Below are 19,787 nucleotides of genomic sequence, written 5' to 3'. Positions count from 1 at the left end.
AGTATCATCAGTTGGATCCTCTCAGGTGCCTCTTTGCACAACCTACACCTTGGGTCTTGTCTCATCCTGGACAGTGGATCTCACACTCACTAGTCCCCGGCCTCCTTCCTTTCGGCTTGCGTACAGTCTCAGGGTGCTGGATTTGGGATGGAACCCTCCATGCATGGTTAGGAGCTTTCGGGTCTTAACGTCCGTGGTCTGAATCTCTTCCTTTGGCCACCTTATTATTCCTGCAGGGTATCTGATCACTGGCAGGGCATAGCTGTTTATTGCCCAGGTCTTATTCTTGCCATTGAGCTGGCTTCTTAGGACTTGCCTCACTCGCTGGAGGTATTTGGCCGTAGCCACTTTCCTTGTTGCCAGTTCGAGGTTGCCATTGGCTTGTGGTATACCGAGGTACTTGTAGCGGTCCTCAATGTCTGCTATTGTTCCTTCAGGGAGTGAGACCCCTTCAGTGCGGACTACCTTTCCTCTCTTAGTCACCATCCGACTACATTTCTCAAGCCCGAATGACATCCCGATGTCCCTGCTGTAGATCCTGATTGTGTGGATCAGGGAGTCTATGTCCCTTTCGCTCTTAGCATACAGCTTTATGTCATCCATGTAGAGGAGGTGACTGATTGTAGCTCCCTTTCTGAGGCGGTATCCATAACCTTCTCTTGGTGATTACTTGGCTTAAGGGGTTCAGTCCTATGCAGAACAGCAGTGGGGAGAGTGCATCACCTTTGTATATGCCACATTTGATGGACACTTGGGTAAGTGGCTTACCATTGGCTTCAAGTGTGGTTTTCCACATCCTCATCTAATTCGCAACGAAGGCTCTTAGGGTCCTGTTCACCTTATACAACTCCAAACATTAAGTGATCCATGTATGTGGCATCTAGTCATAGGCTTTCTTGTAATCAATCCAAGCTGTGCACAGGTTGGTACATCGGGACCTGCAGTCTTGTGAGACTGTTCTGTCAACCAGGAGCTGATGTTTGGCTCCTCTGGTATCTCTACCAATGCCCTTCTGTGCTTCGCTCATGTATTGATCCATGTGTCCACTTATCTTAGCCGCAATGATGCCTGACATGAGCTTCCATGTTGTGGAGAGACAGACTCACATCTTTCTGAGCCGCATTGATCTTAGCCTCCAACCGTCTTTTCCATTGTGGGTAACATATCTCATGGCTTCCATGGTTGCTCTTATAGCCAAGCATCTCAAGGATCATTGATGCTGAAGCGTATATCAGCTCATTGGTTTCCGTGATCGTTTCGGTAGGGCTCGCCCTCAGTGCTGCATTCACACTTTCCATGAGACTTTCAGGTGGTACTTTACATAGCTGTTGTAATCGGTTTCTAGGTTGCCCAGCTGTCATTCTCGCCATGATCCTAGCTTTCAGGTCAGTTGCTGCCTCGCTCAGCATTTCATTCATTGGGGATGGCCTCCCAATCTCATCATCTGCATTGATTGGGGCTTGCCTCCCAATCTCTGGTATGACTTCCTCCTCTGATCTGGCAGCCTGTGGCCCTTCACCATGGAACCTGCGTTGTCCCTCATCAATCTCAAGCTGTGACAGCAGTTGCCGTTTGTGGATGTTGGAACACTGAGCTACTAGTTGTTTTGTGGTCAACCGTGACTGTGGGTTTCGAAGTAACCATTTAGCCCACATTCTCTGCATGTAACCCCTCTGACTAGGGTTGCTTGAGTAGTAGCATTCCAACAGAGCCATGTTATTGCATCTCGCCCATCTCTGCTTTGTTCCAGTAGCCCATTTATACATATGTACATGTATATATATATATACAGCTGTCAACCGATGAAAATATTTAATCGAACTAAAAATGCAAATGTAATAATGAACTCAAATTAACTCAAAATTAATTGTGATTACGCACACATTTTTTAATCGTTTCTGAATTTCCTTTTCTATTTTTTGTCCTATTTTTTCCCGTTTTAATGCTCTCATCAACATGGAATCATGGATAAGTTTTCTATGTACAAAATGCAAATATTTACTGAAACAACAATTTTCAATTTTAATTGAACATCTTTCACTTGGAGCAGTTATTCACACATAATCTGTCACACAATATTACTGTCTATCAACAACAGTGAAAAAAATATTTTGCCACACAACAGCTCATTCAACAGCTCTTTTTAGGGAATCAAAACAGAGCAATATAAAATTATAAAGTGCAAATCTAAGGTAAACGAGTACTCAGCCTTTGGTGGATTTAACCCTCATATTATGTTGAAAAAAAATCACATTGATTATGTTGTGGGTCATTTTGACCCGCACTGTAAAAATCCACACAAAATAGTCAAAAAACAGGTTACACCAGTAACAACTTTGTTTAAGATGATGTAAACATTTAGATAAGAGACAGACAACAGATTTTTAATCCCAAAAGTATATTTAAGTCATGGTTGCATATTTCGTTTTTCTCAAGTTTGCTTTGAACACAGCAGTCAGGCTACATTGATTCTGTTGGTCCTTCTTGCGCGGACGTTTCTCTACGATTTTGTGTAGACATAATTTCGGATGACTACACTTGGTTCGATGACAACACTGGAGACGTTTTATTTTCGCTAGGTCACTACCACTGCACCACTGAACTTTCGTTGTCATGTCACTGTCTCAGCGCACAGTCACTGTTAGACGAACACAGAGAAGCTCTACCCGCTCTATTTATATGGACACGGAACACTGTAACCTTCCACACAAAATAGTTCCAAACAAGTCACAATCGCGTCAGTGGCATACATCGTATACCTGTATGATACAGGTAACTTTGGTCTTATAAAAAGTTGCCAGATTGCTCCACTGATAAGTAAACTTTCCATCCATGAACTCTTTAAGTATCCGTTTTTGGTGTCTCGCGCTGCCGTGGCTGGGAAAACGTGCGTGGACCTATGCAGTGCACTTGTTGTTTTGTTTCTGGTTTATTTATAGAGCAACGCAATGCTGTGACGTGTGCCGCGTTAATCTCGCGAGAAAAAAATTAATCCCGTTAAAATGTATTTAAATTAATGCCAATAAAAACGTGCTAAACTGACAGCTCTAGTATGGGACAGTGTGGGACAAATAAAGGATATCTTATCTTATATATATATATATATATTTATTTATTTATTTATTTAATAAATGCTCTTGCGATGTGGAGGGCCGGTCTCATTCGGCTGGGTCGTCACAGTGCGTAGAGCTGATCAGCTTGCCCTGGTTTCCTCTCACATTCCAAAAAAACATGCATCGCAGTTTTGTTGATCACTCTGAATCAGGGGTGCCCATTATGTCGATCGTGATCGGCCGGTGCTCATCATAGCATGCGTGTGTAAGTGTGTGCGTACTGTAGGCGTATGACATGGTAACGGGTCAATCGTGGGAGTTTGTTTGATCGAAATGTAGATTTTTGGTCAAAAACGTTTAGGCACCCCTGCTCTAAATTGTTCGTAGGTGTCATTGGGAGCATGAATGGTTGGTTGTCTATGTGTTCCCTGCGATTGGCTGGCAACCAGTTCAGGGTGTCCCCTGCCGACTACCCGACGACAGCTGGGATTGGCTGCAGTACACCCACGACCCTTATGAGGAGAAGCGGTTTAGAAAATGGATTAATTCCATGCTCAATGTATCTATGTGTGATTCTTGCTGCCTCTCAGTCTGTTGAAGGCGGACAGCACATTATTCAGTCATGTTTATCAATTAATTTTCTGACATGGATCTTTTAATTAATTAGTCTGACCAAGCAGAGAGAGACAGTGGAGTGAAATTTATTCTAACTGCATCAATTATTTGCCTGGTTTATATATGATTGCATAGTCAAGTAAGATCACATCAGACATGGAGTCTAGGGCCCCCATCACCCCATCACCCCATCCCCCTCCCCGGGACTGTCTTCATGATGAGCAGACCGCGACGAAGCAGCTATGACCTGTACACGCATACACATACACAACTGGACAACCACACGCACATACACATCCTTGTTATTACCGTCTTCATCGCTCCGATTCTTTTTCCCCCGTGACGTGGTTCAATATGCGGAGCGCAACGGTGACCGTGCAGGTGGTCATTTCGGCCGTGTCGCGGTTATCCCCCTCTTACCCCCCCCCCCTTCCCATTCATCCTCCCCCTTATTACATGTTATGTCTTGTGACTTGTTGTAACTGTCATATGCTTATTTATGTACTAGGGTCTTTTTTTATCCTGGACTTAAATTATCCTCGGAAGAGGATATTTCGAGCGTGGGTTTTTTTTTCCCTCTCCCTACCCAGCGGTTTCCTTTCTGAATTCTGATTGTAATTTCCCCATTGCGGGACAAATAAAGGATATCTTAATCTTAATCAGGCAACCGACAGACAGAACAGTCAGGCTCCAATTGCAAGATTTGTAACAATCCCATTGATGCCTTTTCTTGATTTGCTATTTCCAACACCGACCAGCAATCAAAAATTAAAAAGACGGAATACTCTAACAATAACTTGCTCTTTTGATTGAGACTGTAAAAAAGTTGTTGAACAAAATGTATATCATTGTAGCTGCAGTGTGCAGTCGAGGGTGAAATTTTTTCGGGCCTCCCATTGGAACTGACTTTACCTTTAATCACAGGATTGGGACGGTACAGGATAAAAAAATGCACGGGAGTGGGATTATATGGAAAAAAGTAGGGGGAAAAAAACCTCTAACAGATGCACAGACATTTTAATGGAGCTGACCTCCAAAATAGGAGTAGTATGGGAGTGGGAGCCACTTTGAATGGAAAGAGGACTGGACGGGATTGTTATTTGAGGAAAATAATGACACAAGCAGCACAGATAAAGAGAACATGAACACAGTCTAACCTAAACCTCGATGCAGCATTCACTCTCACAAAAGTACTCTTCCCGGTGCATTCGAAGATATACCAGGAGGATATGCTTCAGGCCTGAATAGCTATCCTGTTGAATTTATTGAACAAAGACTTTCAGGTCAATGCTCGCTCCTCTAGTTTTCAGAACACTGACATAGGTGAGAAGCAATGGTACATTTGCACCCCAATGTGGACAGCTGCTATCAAACTACTTGTAGGCGACTGTCCTTTAGCATTCCTCAACTCAACATTATTATCTCTTTTAGGGTCAGTTGTAGTAGTGTAATGGAAAGGGTGCACAAAGAAGTATCTTAACAACTAACTAACAACATTGAAGAGAACATTATTTCCTCAAATCTCTTCTGCAATCTCCTTTGGTGGGATGCAACATTACTACAAGGAGTTTGCACATCACAATGTACAACTAAAATCACATTACCAAAGAAAATGCACAATTGTCAAACATTTTCCCATGTTTCATGTTGAACCTGCAGGTTTTTGTTTGTATGTTTATTACTTTGCTTTCCTGGTGTTTTAGGGATTTAGTTTGTCTTGGATTTAGTTTGTCCAGTGTTGCCATACAGTTTCTTCAGTCCACCGTGCTCAGTGCTCCTGCTTGTTTTTTTGGGGTCCTCTGCCATCACGCAGTCATGACAGAACTATCCGACCAAAAAAATGGACCCTGCAGGGCCAAAGGCCTGATCCCATTTCCACCTTGTTCTGGCGGGGCATGTCCTGCGGCCGCTTCCCATTCCTGTCCAGGCGCCGCACATCATGCGGTCGTCCCTCGTTCCCGTTCCTGGCAGAGCACATCATGCGGCCGTCCCTCATTCTGCCTGCTTTTTGGGTCCTCTACCATCACACAAATCATGACAACATTAAAACAATGTCAGTCAAATGAGAAATGTATTCAATAGCGCTGCTACATAAAATTATCAAATGCAAATAAGGTAGATGACACATGTTTGCACAAATGTACACATCAACCGAAATAAGAGGCATAAAATGTTTGTGACAGAAATTGAATAAAATAAAAACGATTAACTCTACTGTGATGTAATTTTGAGACATTCTATTGTGCAGAAGAAATTTCATCTGTGCTGTATGTTACATGTTACACATACAGTACATTTGACAATAAAGTTTTATCCAATCCAATCCAACAACTCAAAAGTCAAAACTAAAGTCTTTATTGAGAAAACAAATAACAGTTGTAATATAAGAATTTACTATACACGACATGCATCCATTTTCTGAATTGCTTATTCTCACTACTACTAAGCTTGTAATCCCTTCGTGAGAACAATACTTGGAAGAAATGCAATTTATTTTACGCAGTGGGGCTGTGATTACTGATTCGGGGGCAAAACCGCAACATGTTTAGCAGGCAAAGTAGCCAGCCAAAGATTGTTGCTGAACTCGCTATAGCTGGCTGCCCAGCAAAGCTTTTTGCAATGGTCTCCATTCATTTATCAGCAAAACTTTAAAATTGGTGATTCTTAGTATTGTATTTCTTTGTGTTTTGATGGGACTCAAAATGCAAACTACTATTTTTGTAGTACTCACTTCCCACTACCACCATATTTATAATTACAAGTTTTTTTGTTTTGTTCATTCTTTACCAAGTCGTATTTATTATTTACATTCACTAACCTCATTATTTATTCATTTTCATTCACTGTTAATTTAAATTTTGCACCGCAAGTTTGTAATGTGGCGGCCTGGTGGTCGACAGGTTTGCACGTCAGCCTCACAGTGCAGAGGTGGCGGGTTTGATTCCAGTTCCGACCTGTGTGGAGTGTGCATGTTCTCCCCGTGCCACGTGGGTTTTCTCTGGATACGCCGGTTTCCTCACACATTCCAAAAACGTGCCTGGCAGGCTGATTGAACACTCAAAATTGTTCCTCGTGTGAGTGTGGATGATTATTTCTCTCTGTGAGCCCTGTAATTTGCTGACAACTTGTTCAGGGTGTCCCCTGCCTACTGCCCGAAAACGGCTCGGATCGGCTCAAGCATGCCCCGCGACCCTGGTGAGGATAAAGCGGATTAGAAAATGGATGGATGGAGGGATGTTTGAAATGTTGGATGCGCTGTATATAATTCACTTACCAAAATTGCTCAGTCTGCCCTCTGGTTGTAGCTGTCCGGCAGAAAAGTGAAAGCTTCTGCCCATCAAAGTACGCTTCATCTGTCATTTTTATTACATGCAATTTGCGGCAGATGACAAATGACGATCGACGCGAACGTAGGAAGTGACATGATTCTTATTTTCTGTCATCATCTCAGCCAGCCCTACAAGTCACCTCTAAATATTTTTTTAAAATGTGATCCACCTCTCCAAACACGCCACTCTGTCATGTGAGGCGTCAGGGTGAATTTCCGAACACAACGCTTGCTGCAGACCCCTGGGTCACCCTTTAAAGCCCATTTCTAAAATGGAGACTGTCACAAAAAAAGAAAAGTTAATAGAGAGTTATGTCTCTTCCATGGAAAGTGGAAATTGGCACTTTTTTTCAATGAAATATGACACCACTGACCAATTTACCAATAGATTCTAGCTGTATTCAAGGAATTCAGTGACAAGATGAAACATTCACACGACGAAAGGGTGACTGGGAACCGACGGAGAGAAAAATGAAAGCAACTGGAAACTGAATGGTCGACCACCCACACATTTTCACCACAGTAAATCTGGCGCTCTTTGCAAAAAACTTTGGACACCGTTGGGTGAGATGCCCCAACATTATATACTGTTTTTAAATTACCTTAAAATAGAAGACTGCTGTGCTGCCATGTTGAGTTCTGTACGTGTTGAAGATTTTGAGTGGATATGTGTGCTTTGTCTATGAAATAAGTCACTCATATCCTAATGTACATGACACACTTGTTCTTGTTAGAATTTCTAAATCATGCTTTTGTGATATTTCGTTTTCATTTACACAGCTTTGTCGTTGCTTTCCAAGCAAGAAGAAGTCAAAACATCTTTAGCTTTTGTCTGCGCTTGTGTGCTGTGTACTTTTAAGTCATTGGAGATGCATTTTTACATATGGGAATGTTTTAAATGGCCTTCTGGATGGATGTAAGTCTTGAGGAGCCGACGATGAGAACAAAGGAGCGTTAGCGCGGAGCGCCGATGCGGATTTGGAACTGGGAGTCGCGACTTGGAGTTTGAAGCGGATTACATGGGACAAGAGAAGTGAACTAATCTCTTTTCGTCAATGGACGCTCCAGCTTCGTGATTGCTTTCAAAACTTAGCTTGTAGCAGACATGTGCACATTTTCAGCATGACATCTCTGATCCAGTGGTGAAAGGACACTTTGATCCTCTCCTCTTTCATCTAGAACTGCTTCAGAGAACATCGTGTATGCAGAAAAGTGGTGAAGATTGCACGACTGTCTGTGTCCTTTGTGTTGTGTTGTGTTGTTTTTGTTATTTTGACTTCAAAATGGCGCCGTGAGAGTGGCTGCCTTTCCAGCAGCTCCTATATTTTGTTGTTCTACTTCTTCCTTTCATAACTTTGCTGCTGTGAATTGGGAATTTCTCCATTGTGAGACTAATAAAGGTTTTCTTATCAAATCAACTGTGTGGTAAGTGGTTTGTCCACCTTTTATGGTCACTGATTAGTGAGGCACTCAAGTCTGTGTGTGCTTCCAAAGATGTATTGTTTTTGCAACCGAATGAGTTTATTGAGGGGTCGCTGTGTGTATGGATGCCAAAATATTTTATGTGACGTGTGAGAAGCTCACCTTTGGACAGTATGAAACAGATCTTGCATGACCAAATAAATATTGGCAATTAGGGAGTCTGCAACATGTATCCCATGTTCAATAACAATTTCCTACTGTAAATGTAGCACCGACATGTCATGTCCATTTATTGGGAATAATGCCAGTCCTTGCAAATCATTCTCCCACTTTCTATTTTCCTCACTCTATTTGAATGCCACCATAACTCACTCGTGACCTTCATCAGTGCAAAGTTGTTCCTGCCAGCTGAGGTGAGCAGAAGCTCATCTCGCGAACAACCCTGCTTCCATTTCAGTAAAATGGTCCCTAGGTCATAGGTCTAAATGGAGATATGGGACGGGAAGGAGTGTAATAAAAAACCTGATAGAGAGAGTGAAGGATAGGAAAATATAGATGAGTTCATGAATGATAGAATTGAAATCCATGTCATCTGTGTGAGAAAGTGAAGACAGTCATAATAGTAGGAGATTAATAGTCAAGCAAAAGGAGGAGCTTTGGAGCTTGGTGAAGGACATGGTCGGTCGTTCAGATATTTATGTGCCGCATGCAGCAGAACATCAATAGTAAAGCTTAGCATGTCACCGGTTCCATCTCCCCATGAGCTTCTCTCGAAGGGCTCGACTGAGGTCGATCATATTCATGAGTTCGCTAAAATCAAGTTTGCTTCTGTTGATGTATGACTTACATTTCTTGTAACGACTGTGACATGTTTGCTGGGCTTGCTGATGAATGACTTCAATCAACTCTGTGTGCTCTGTTAATGTCATTCTAATCTAAGTCACATGCTAAATGGAAAGGGTTAAAAAAACTATACCAGCCCTTGCCCTTTTGTTTTACAAAAAGTATAATTTCCAAAATGAAATTCAGTTTGTCAAACTGCAAGTAAAGCTAAATTTCCTAAATCATCTCTTTAAATTTGCTTGATTTAAGCACAGTCGTTAAGCATTCAGAGAATTTTCATCAGTATCATTCTCTTCCTCGAATGAATTTTCATCAGTATCATTCTCTTCCTCGAATGCGAGACGGGCACAGTTAAAATTGGCCAGTGTTAAAAGTTTGGGGACAGGGTTGAAAAAAGGAATGTGTGTGTTGCATTAACACCACTCAGTAATATTGTTAAAATGGATTGTCACACGGATTCGAGCCTGATTGGTGTCTATTGGAAATTGAAACCACACACCTTTACCGAATAAGTGAAGTTCACTGGAATAGGGTTCTGCATCATTTTTCTCCTTGCTGGCAAGATGGAAATCAAGCTTCCCAAAGGGAGGCAAAACTTTCACGTGACAGTATTTGATAAAAAAAAAATATTTTCCCTCAGAATTTGTCTTCGACTTGAGTTTTCTGGTTCATAGTGTAGAAAAGACTCCGCTCGTTCCTTTATTTATCGCGAGACGTTCGTGTTGACGCATTTAAGTATCGCGTTATTTGGCACCTGCCAGTTTCCGGGTTTGCTTCCTGCTCAAGGTCATTCCTTCAAGTTGATCTCAGCCTTGTCCTTTAAAATCCTTTGTACCGTTTACCTCATCTGCGATTCCTCAAGCCCTCAAGTACATGACCAAACGTGAGTGCAATGAGGTGTATTCATACCTGTCAATCTTTCGGAGCGCCAACCTGTATAAACTACCAAAAAATATCCTTATAAAGAGCAAAAAATCCTTAGAACATACCAAAGCATTTTATATGTCAAAATAACGGCAGAAAAAAACCACGAAACTTTCAATAACATTTATTGTAGATCTCCATAATACAATGTCTGCTTAATGTCTAATCATCATTCTACTTAGTGGCATTACTGTGTTCAGAGTTGTATTCCTGCGTTACTTTTTTCACCAACTCCAAATGCCGACCCATCGGCTCGAAGTTACAGCATCCATTCATATTTACTTTGGAAATGGAAGCATTCAAGTCGACTAGCACCATTCTAGGCAAAAGCAAACAGAACTACCTGTTAGGGGGGGGGGGGAACTGACATTTACAGAATCCGTATGATTTGTGCGATACAGCCATTTATGTAAGATTCACCACAAAATCCGTATGAACTATGCCTAAACCGTATGAGTTGACAGGAATGTGTATTTCTCCTATTTAATTAGTTGCGACTGGTGTTCGCGAGTATGTTAGCCACATTAGCACGTTAGCATCGGCCGCCGCTGTTCGTGTCGATTAACCGGACATACAGAGGCATCGTTTGTAATTTTATGTTAAATTGTGTTAATCGTGCGACGTCTGTAGCTCCCTCCCGTCCTGATGACAACCGGGTGTATTTTGTTTGCGAATGTGTGTCGGCCCTAATTTCAATCGTGTAAGTGTAGTTAATTGATGTGCCCCCTAGATAGTGCCATTACCCTACATTTGATTTGTGATTCCTTGGTTGCATCCAGGAACGTGATGAATGTCTTTTAACTCTTAACTTGTCTTTTGAATGTTTTAACATTGAAGTTTCCTTTTTCACTTTAAAACTCAACCCCTACTCAATTTCTCAAGATTGATCAATCTCATCAATCCCTACTCAATTTCTCAAGATCAATCCCTATTCATCAATCCCTTATCAACCCAAAGGCAGTCATCGTCTCAATCCTTCAATCTCTTCATCCCAACATCCCACCATATTACTTGTATTTCCCTGTATTCACTTTACAGAGATGAAAGTCATATATATATAAAAAATCCTCGTCTCACCCCTTGGGTGGTGTCCGTCCCTCATTCAGCTCGGGTCCTCTACCAGAGACCAGGAAGCTTGAGGGTTCTGCGCAGTATCCTTGCTGTTCCCAGCACTGCTCATTTCTGGACTGAGATGTCCGATGTTGTTCCGGGGATCTGTTGCAACCACTCATCTAGTTTGGGGGTCACTGCCCCGAGTGCTCCGACCACCACAGGCACGACTGTCACCTTTACCTTCCAGGCTCTCTCCAGCTCCTCTCTGAGCCCTTGGTATTTCTCGAGTTTCTCGTGTTCCTTCTTTCTGATGTTTCCATCACTTGGGACCGCTACATCCACTACAACGGCTTTCCTCTGCCCGTTATCTATGATCAATATATCTGGTTGGTTCGCCATTACCATCTTGTCAGTCTGAATCTAGAAGTCCCACAGGATCTTAGTCTTAAAATGCATTACTGTCTTTCGCTACCAATTACTTGTTAAAGTTTGGTGCCTTTGTACAATCAGTGGGATCATTTAATGCATATATGTGAATGATAAAACTAAATTTGTCGAAGGAAATCAATGGTGCTTCATGAAATATTTTATAAAAGATATATTCATTACGTGTAAACATTTTCCTCATGTTCTTGTGCTTCTTTAGACCAAAACAAAGTAGAGACATATTATTTTGGTTATTTATAGCAGAGTATGATGTAATTTTAATGGTCCGGCCTCCTTGACATCTACCGAAGCCGTATGTGGGCCACAACGTGAAATTAGTTTGACACCCCTGGTTTAAGGTGTAGGAAGGTTGAGTGATGAGCTGCACATTTATGGTGAATAGCCAAGCTCCATTCAGTCTAATGAGGGTCATTTTTCTGTTGCTTGACAAAAAAATATCTGCCTAAAAAAAATAGGCCTGCAGGAAATTGACTTGAGTATGCAGCGTTAATTGTTTTGTGTCCGTATTCTCTCTGTTTTGCTGCCATGTGATTTGGAAGTGGCCCAAAGACTCTGAAAGACCACTCAACATTTGAACAGCCATCCAGTGATGAATGCATGGCCACGATGAAACGTTTGTCAAAGTGTCAAACTGAAGGTGATGTTCACGCACACAAATTCATATCTTGTGTCCTCCAAGAGACAGTATATAGGCTGGATCCTTCGGAGCCTTGGAGGGCTCCTTCTTATATAGCTTCTGTGGGCACCATAAACCATGGGTGTCCAAAATCAGTGCTAAGTGCTTTCATGCCTTTTTTCCATCATTTCCAACTGCAACACACCTGATTCAAATAATCAGGATCATTCTAATGCTGTTTTAGAGCTGGCTGATGAGCTGACCATTTGAATCAGGTGTGTTGCAGCCGAGAGCTGGAAAACAAGTCAGACAGCGTCCCTTCAGGCCCGGAGCTGGACATGCCTGGCACAAACCGTGGCAAATTTGCACAGGCTTTATAGCTGTGTGCAAATTCAGAGGTCGCGTCTGCCAAATGCTGAATATGTCGGCTACATGAGGTAAATTCCGACGCAACCACACGCCAGTGTCCAAATTCAAACAGCCTACGGGAACTAGCCTTCAAATCTGGCCTCTGTTTCAATCGAGGCGGTGCACGTACGAAGACAACGATGGAGTACACGTTTATAGCCTAATTGCTTTGCTCTTCTTCAACACCGCTCGCTATTCTTCGACACTTAAAACATGGAGGCACCTCGTGTTCTTTGGAGTTTAATTCACACGTAAATGTACGTTTTTTTTAGTTCATCTTAAAGCATCACTCATAATACACATTGGGGAAAAGTGGTTAAGTAGTTTGATTCAAATTCAGTTGACACATTTTATGTGTGATACTGTCCTCAAGAACCATGAGGTAGCTACCTCGTAACTCACGTGTTGAATGACGGGTACGGTTAAACCATTTTTAAACTGTCGTCATTTTGAATATTAGCAGAGCTGACTCTCACTACACAAAGATCGCACACTTTGCGTAGGGCTTTATGTGTGCATTATTATTACTTTTTTACCTTTCCTCAGTCTTGGGGAGCAAACAGCTGACCACATAAATCATAAAACTGCGGGCGGAGAACAATGCCTTCTTCACTAGGGTCAAATTTTTCTGCAGCCATGGCATCGAAGTAAAAATCATTTTGGGGACAAAGAACAATGATGATGAAGATGATGATGATGAAGAACAATGAGTTTTTTTCGCCGCCATCTCAAACTTTTGTCCGCGCGATTCCTCGGTTTGCGGACTAAAATAGCAACCCGCATGCGCACATGACGTTATCTGTTCCGTCCCCTCCAACACTGAAAACAAAACAAAAGTAAATTAGAAGAAACACACTCACACTCACACACACCACACCACAAACACACATACAGGCACGGTGAAATCGTGTTGATCACACAGGAGATAATTGATCACGTACAGTCAACTCATGTGCGGTGACTTTTATGGTTAAACGATTTTTCGGTACCGTTAAAATGACGCCATGGTAACGATCGTTACCGTAAAATCCTCAGGACTGCCGTAATTTTTTTTGTTTGTTTCTTTTGTTTTGACTGAGAAATTTCCTTGCGTCCCAAAAATGTACATTGTTTGGAACTGTGCGTCCCGTGGGAAAATTATGCGTCTAGGACGCGGGACACAGAGGTTAACGAGATGACTGAACTTCGATCCCTGACTCCTACATACATGCACACACGCATATACACCTGCACACATGCATGCATCCATAATTTTTATGCAATACTAGCTGGTTCGCCGCCCTCCGGGCGGCTCATCAGCTAGTTCCTGCGGAAGGCTGGTAAGGTGGTGGTTCGCCGCCCTCCGGGCGGCTCATCAGCTGGTTCCTGCGGAAGGCTGGTAAGGTGGGCCTTCGGCCCATAAAAGTGTTGTTGCTTCGTTCAACTTTTTGTTCATCTTCATTGCTTATCGCGAAAATAAAGAGATGTTTAGCTCTACTAAATAACTAACAATTTCATTGCAATGCTTGTGGGTAGACAAAATTTTTTCGCTAAGATGCCCACGCGATCGTAGTGAGCCACTGCCTGAGCGGCGCAGTGGCGGCGCGCAGCGGCGCGGTGAAGTAGGTACATTTTGAAAAGGGACAGACGGAAGGACAGACCGCGTGCGGGACGACGCGCAATATATATATAGAAGATGTGATATCAAGAGAGAATAAAACATTTGTATTGTGTTTATTCCCAGTGAGAAATTTAGCAGGTGATACTGGCAAGATGGCGTATAAAAAGTTACGGTGTAGGTGAAATTTGTTAATGATTTACTTTCAAGTTGTGTGTGTGGTGTTAGACTGCTAGCTCCTACATGGTGATAAGCAGTTCGGATTAGTTTGACAGCTCACACCTTTCCTCTTAAATGTTCTTTAAAATGAAAGAATACAGCCTCCAGCGAAAATGATCCAAAACATTCACATTTATTCCTTTCGAGTCAGTCTCCCAACTGACTTTGCTAAAACAAACATGTACCCAACAGCTTTTGGCCAGCCATATTGTGAGCAGTTATCCACCTAACTCCGGGAAAGCTTGTTTGGCCAACAAGGGCAGTTGATCGACGACTCGACTGCACCATCCGTCTCTGCCTGCATTAAAAATGTCCATCCATCCATTTTCTAATCCGCTTATCCTCACACGAGTCACGGGTGTGCTGGAGCCTATCAGCTGTCTTTGAGCAGCAGGCGGGGTACACCCTGAATTGGTTGCCAGCTAATCTCAGGGCACACATAGACGAACAACGATTCGCACTCACACTCATACCGAGTGACAATTTAGAGTGTTCCATTGACCTGCAGTACATCTCTTCTGGGGGAATGTCGGAGGAAACCAGAGTACCCGGAGAAAACCCACGCACGCACGGGGAGAACATTCAAACTCCACACAGGAAGTTTGTTGGTGCTGGAATCAAACACTGCACTGTGAGGTCGGCGTGCCAAAATGTAATCCTGCAAATCAATCTTTTTATTTTATTTTATTTGTTTTATAAATGTATCAGTCATCTAATTAGGTGTTTGTTTTTTGTCTGTAACTCTTACAGACTATAGTTATAGTTTTTTGCTGATTACCTAAATGAATTTAGAATTGAGGGGGGGTTTGTTCACCGTTATTGATGTGTCAGACCTGATTTTATTATTGACATCAGGATGAGCAGTTTTTGTATGAAAATGATGAAAGAACATTGATTTTGCACTCCTGCCCTTTGTATATGCTTTCAGAAACTCATTTAATACAACAAAAAATTCAAACTTAAATCTTACAAGGTGTTTTGTTTAAGGGAGTGAAGCATGTACTGTACACCAGTGGCGATTGATCTCGGACTGCAAGGGAAGCTCGGCTTCCCCTAAAATGTCAAAGAATAAGTGATCAAATATATGAATGTAAATTTCATTGTGTGTACATGTCATTCACTAAATATGTGCTACAACGTGCTCAACTTTTGTTCCGAATCAGCTTCTTTTTACTGGTTACGACGCGACTCCCTTCGGATTCATTCACGCAGCTTCACTGTGCTTTAAACGGTGTACGCCAGGCATGTCCAAAGTCCGGCCCGCGGGCCAAATACGGCCCGCGGTCGAATTTCATCCGGCCCTCGGCCCCTGTCATAAAATCAGCGCCGTCTGGCCCGCAGGTTGGGCGCAATGGAACACGTGTTGCATTGACTGAGGTCTCGTAGACTGGTGAGTGATGTTTCATAGAGTACTGCTTCCCTCTAGTGGCTAAATGAGTAATAGCATTCACTAAATGAGTAATAGCATTTAGACACTAGAGGGCATCACTCACGAGTTAACAAGACATCACTCCGTGTTTATATTGACTGATATGTCATATTTCAAATGATCCTTGCAGTTGTGGTTATGTGTATTGCTTGTTCATTTCCCTGTTGTTCGAGTCAAAGGTTTTGTGACTATTGAAAAGTCATGGTGATACATTTTGTTTCAAATCAATCAATTTGCACTCAGGAGACTTCTGTTTAAGAAAAAGTCAAGTGAATAAGCAGTTGCATGTGCTATACATGTTTCAAATGAACCAAAAGAAATTCTTAAGATTGTTGAAATTAAAATAAAAATGGAAATGTGAAACAGACTGGCTCACTAAAATTTGTTGAACAATATTGTTGTTCAATGTAAAGAATGTCAGCCAAGGTCGGCCCCCCGACATTTTACCACATAAAATCTGGCCCCCTTGGCAAAAAGTTTGGACACCCCTGGTGTACGCTGTAGTGATGTGTAAGTTCGCAAACGAGCCGGCTCTTTGAAGTGAACGATGGGAGTCGGCTCTTCATTGGGAGCCGGAAGGGGAGGGTTACACACACACACACACACACACACACACACACACACACACACACACACACACACACACACAAGCTGCAGTTTAGAGAGGGGGAGGGGTTAGAGAAGAGACACACACAGCAGCACACTGAGCAGCACGCGAACAAGACAGATGAGACGAGAGAGCTAGTTAGTGGGAAAAAAACACGGTGGAAAGCGGAAAGGTGAGAAAATGGATAGGAAACGCAGTGAAATATGGACTCATTTCAGTTTAATTGATAGTTCAAAGGCAGCGTGTAGACTGTGCAAGGTTAAAATATCCCATAGACCAGGCTCCGCAAATAACCTACACAGGCACATCAGAAAAGTCCACCCATCAGTACAATTTGAAGAGAAAAGACAAGCAAGGGAACCAGCTATTAATGAAGGTGCTAGTGTGTCTGCAACTGATGCTGCTGCTGCAATGTCACAACTGCCTAGATGTACAACCCAGAGCTCTATGAGCCACTTTTTGCAAAAAGCTATAAAACCAGCAAAACAGAACACAATTGACGAGGAACTGTAAATTTCCCCAGTGTGGGACAAATAAAGGATATCTTATATCTTATGAAATGATTGCAATGGATTTTCAGCCATTTTGTGTTGGCTGTATGTTGTAGCAACATACGGAGCCCCTAAGGGGACATGGAAGGAAAAAAAAACTTTGCGAGATCTCGCAATGAAAGATTGCAAGATCTCGCAAAGTAATGCGAGATCTCGCAAAGAAAGATTGCGAGATCTCGCAAAGAAAGATTGCGAGATCTCGCAATTATTTTTTCTTTGCGAGATCTCGCAATTATTTTTTCTTTGCGAGATCTCGCAAAGAAGGATTGCGAGATCTCGCAATACTTTATTTATTTATTTTTAATGGTCGTTGACTTGCTTCCGGGTCATTGTACGTGTAAACGCAGACAACAGTTATGGAGCGTGTTCAACCGTTCGTGAGTTTAATAGAATTTTACTTTGAAATTGGCTTGAAATACAAAGACATTAAATCTGTTCTTGGTGTTGAGTACGGTTTCCAAATAAGTGAAAGACATTTGAAGCGAGTGCTGAACCAAAGCGGACTATTTCGTCGGAAAACGTTCAATGACTTGGCAGTCCTGGTTGACTTCATTCGCAACCAATTGCAGCATTCCGGACAACTACACGGTTACAGGTGGATGTACAGTAAGTGCAGAGAATATGGACTTCTTGTCAGGAAAGAGGACGTTCGTCTGGTCCTGAAAGAGTTGGATCCGAGAGGAGTGTCGTTAAGGCAAGCAAGACGTCTGAGACGGCGAAACTACTTCTCCAAAGGGCCAAATTTTATATGGCACATGGACTCCTATGACAAACTGAAACCATTTGGAATTTGTATCAATGGGGCTATTGATGGTTTTTCAAGGAAAATAATGTGGCTCAATGCCTACATAACAAGTAGTAACCCGAAGTTGATTGGGGGTTACTACATCGACGTTGTGCACCGTTTGGGGGGTTGTCCTCGAATCGTTCGAGCTGATCTTGGGACTGAAAATGGTCACGTTAAAGGCTTTCAGCGTTTCCTCGTGCCAATACCGCCAGGCAGCACTCTTGACAGTTACTTGGATGGAGCCAGCACCGCCAATCAAAGAATTGAATATTGGTGGCGGTTTCTTCGCAGCCAGTGCATGGAGTTCTGGTTATCCCTCTTCACAGACCTCAGAGACAATGGCTTCTTTGATGGTGGATTTCTGGACAAAAACATCCTACAATTTTGTTGCATGGGACTTATTCAGGTGAGTTCATACATTCTGATACTCATTAATTAAATGTGTATTTTTGTATGTGAGAGTGAGTTGATGGGAAAGTGGACAGGAACACCGAAGAAGATAATGGTGTGTGGTGAAGGTGAAGGAAAAGTGGGGAGTGGGGAGATGTGGTACACATGAGAGGGGAGGAGTGAGACAAAAAAGCAGCTTCACGCTAAAAGTTCTTGCTCATAAAAGCCGATATGACTGTGCAACTCTTATTTAATCTGTCTGTATATTATTTTCAACAGGATGAGTTGGATGACACTGCCCTAGTTTGGAACAGCCATCTCATCAGGCCCTCAAAGAACATGAATGTTCCCAGTGGTCGGCCCAACGTGATGTATACGTTACCTGAACTTTATGGTACAAGGGACTTCCTCTCCCCGGTTGACAATGAACAAGTTCAACTGTGCAAAAGCCAGTGTGTCTTTCGTTTGACCATGCCTTGTGATCCAGATGTATTTGCATTGTGTGCTTTTTTAATGGCCCAGTCCGATCTAATGCCACCAAAAGATCCATTTCAGGCTGTGAGCTTGTATTTTCACCTCAGAGAGGCCCTCATCGCTACTCTTTAAGATAAGATAAGAAAACCTTTATTAGACTCGCAATGGAGAAATTCCCAATTCACAGCAGCAAATTTATGAAAGGAAGAATATAAAATATACAAAATATAGGAGCTGCTGGAAAGGCAGCCACTCTCACTGCGCCATTTTGAAGTCAAAATAACACAACACATAGGACAGACAGCCGTGCAATCTTCACCAATTTTCTGCATACACTTTATAAATTACAGCAATCTATGTATTGCTTGGTGTTTGGACCAAACTATATTACGGCTCCTCAACTGGTGTGAGAAGTAACATTTACTGAAGCCTGCATTTGACCATTGTCATTTCTTTTATCACTTCTCCTTCAAAGGATAATTGAAACACTTTTGATGACAAATTATATATACCCATCATAATTAAAAGCATTGTCTATCTGCTGTTTTTCTACCTGTACAGTATAAGGACAACATATTTGATCTACAATATAAAATGTTTGTCTGTCAAAGCATTATTGGTGTAAATAAACATTCTTTCTTGGTTCCTGACTTTATTCACAAATACTTAACCAACGTGGATGCTGGGGAGTATTCCTACATAATTGTACATCACCCCAATTGAATTTTCACCTGCATGTAAATGATGACTGCGTAATTGTCACTCCTCACTTTCGTCAGCAGGTGGTTTCTTGTGTTTAAAAAAACTGTTAAGAATGATTTGGAACAAATTTTATTCACATTGACAAATTCTTACAAACATTAATCTCAACATTTTAAATGGAATATAAAACTTCAGACCTTTGGGTAAAACTGAAAACTCCCATCTTGCCTGAAACCATCATGAGAATAAGTGGTGCAGAAAATGGAAGGAATGGAGAACTAACACAGAATCGATTGCATTTTAATAATGCACAATACACAAA

The 19,787-nt window shown here is 42.1% G+C and overlaps 3 protein-coding genes across 3 annotated transcripts in view; 2 read left to right on the top strand and 1 right to left on the bottom strand.

Annotated features, from left to right (window-relative positions):
* The window catches only part of LOC127609220 (melatonin receptor type 1B-like), a 69,962-nt gene that overhangs the window by 32,175 nt on the left and 18,000 nt on the right, over positions 1-19,787 (top strand). The gene's annotated exons all lie outside the window — the stretch shown is intronic.
* Positions 85-19,787, bottom strand: part of LOC127609250 (uncharacterized) — a 215,409-nt gene continuing 195,706 nt past the window's right edge. The window contains exon 2 of the mRNA XM_052079090.1: positions 85-658. The gene's annotated coding sequence lies outside the window, so the exon portion shown is untranslated. The remainder of the gene's footprint in view (positions 659-19,787) is intronic.
* On the top strand, positions 17,450-19,166 carry LOC127609206 (uncharacterized). The gene is made up of 2 exons (XM_052079025.1): positions 17,450-18,305; positions 18,569-19,166. Exons 1-2 carry the CDS (start codon positions 17,469-17,471, stop codon positions 18,893-18,895), a joined length of 1,164 nt encoding a protein of 387 aa, XP_051934985.1. The 5' UTR covers positions 17,450-17,468; the 3' UTR covers positions 18,896-19,166.

This window comes from Hippocampus zosterae, chromosome 10 (assembly GCF_025434085.1).
Source record: "Hippocampus zosterae strain Florida chromosome 10, ASM2543408v3, whole genome shotgun sequence".
Taxonomy (NCBI): Eukaryota; Metazoa; Chordata; class Actinopteri; order Syngnathiformes; family Syngnathidae; genus Hippocampus; species Hippocampus zosterae.
The sequence above is the reverse complement of the archived record's forward strand: the minus strand, read 5'-3'. Positions and strand labels throughout refer to the sequence as shown.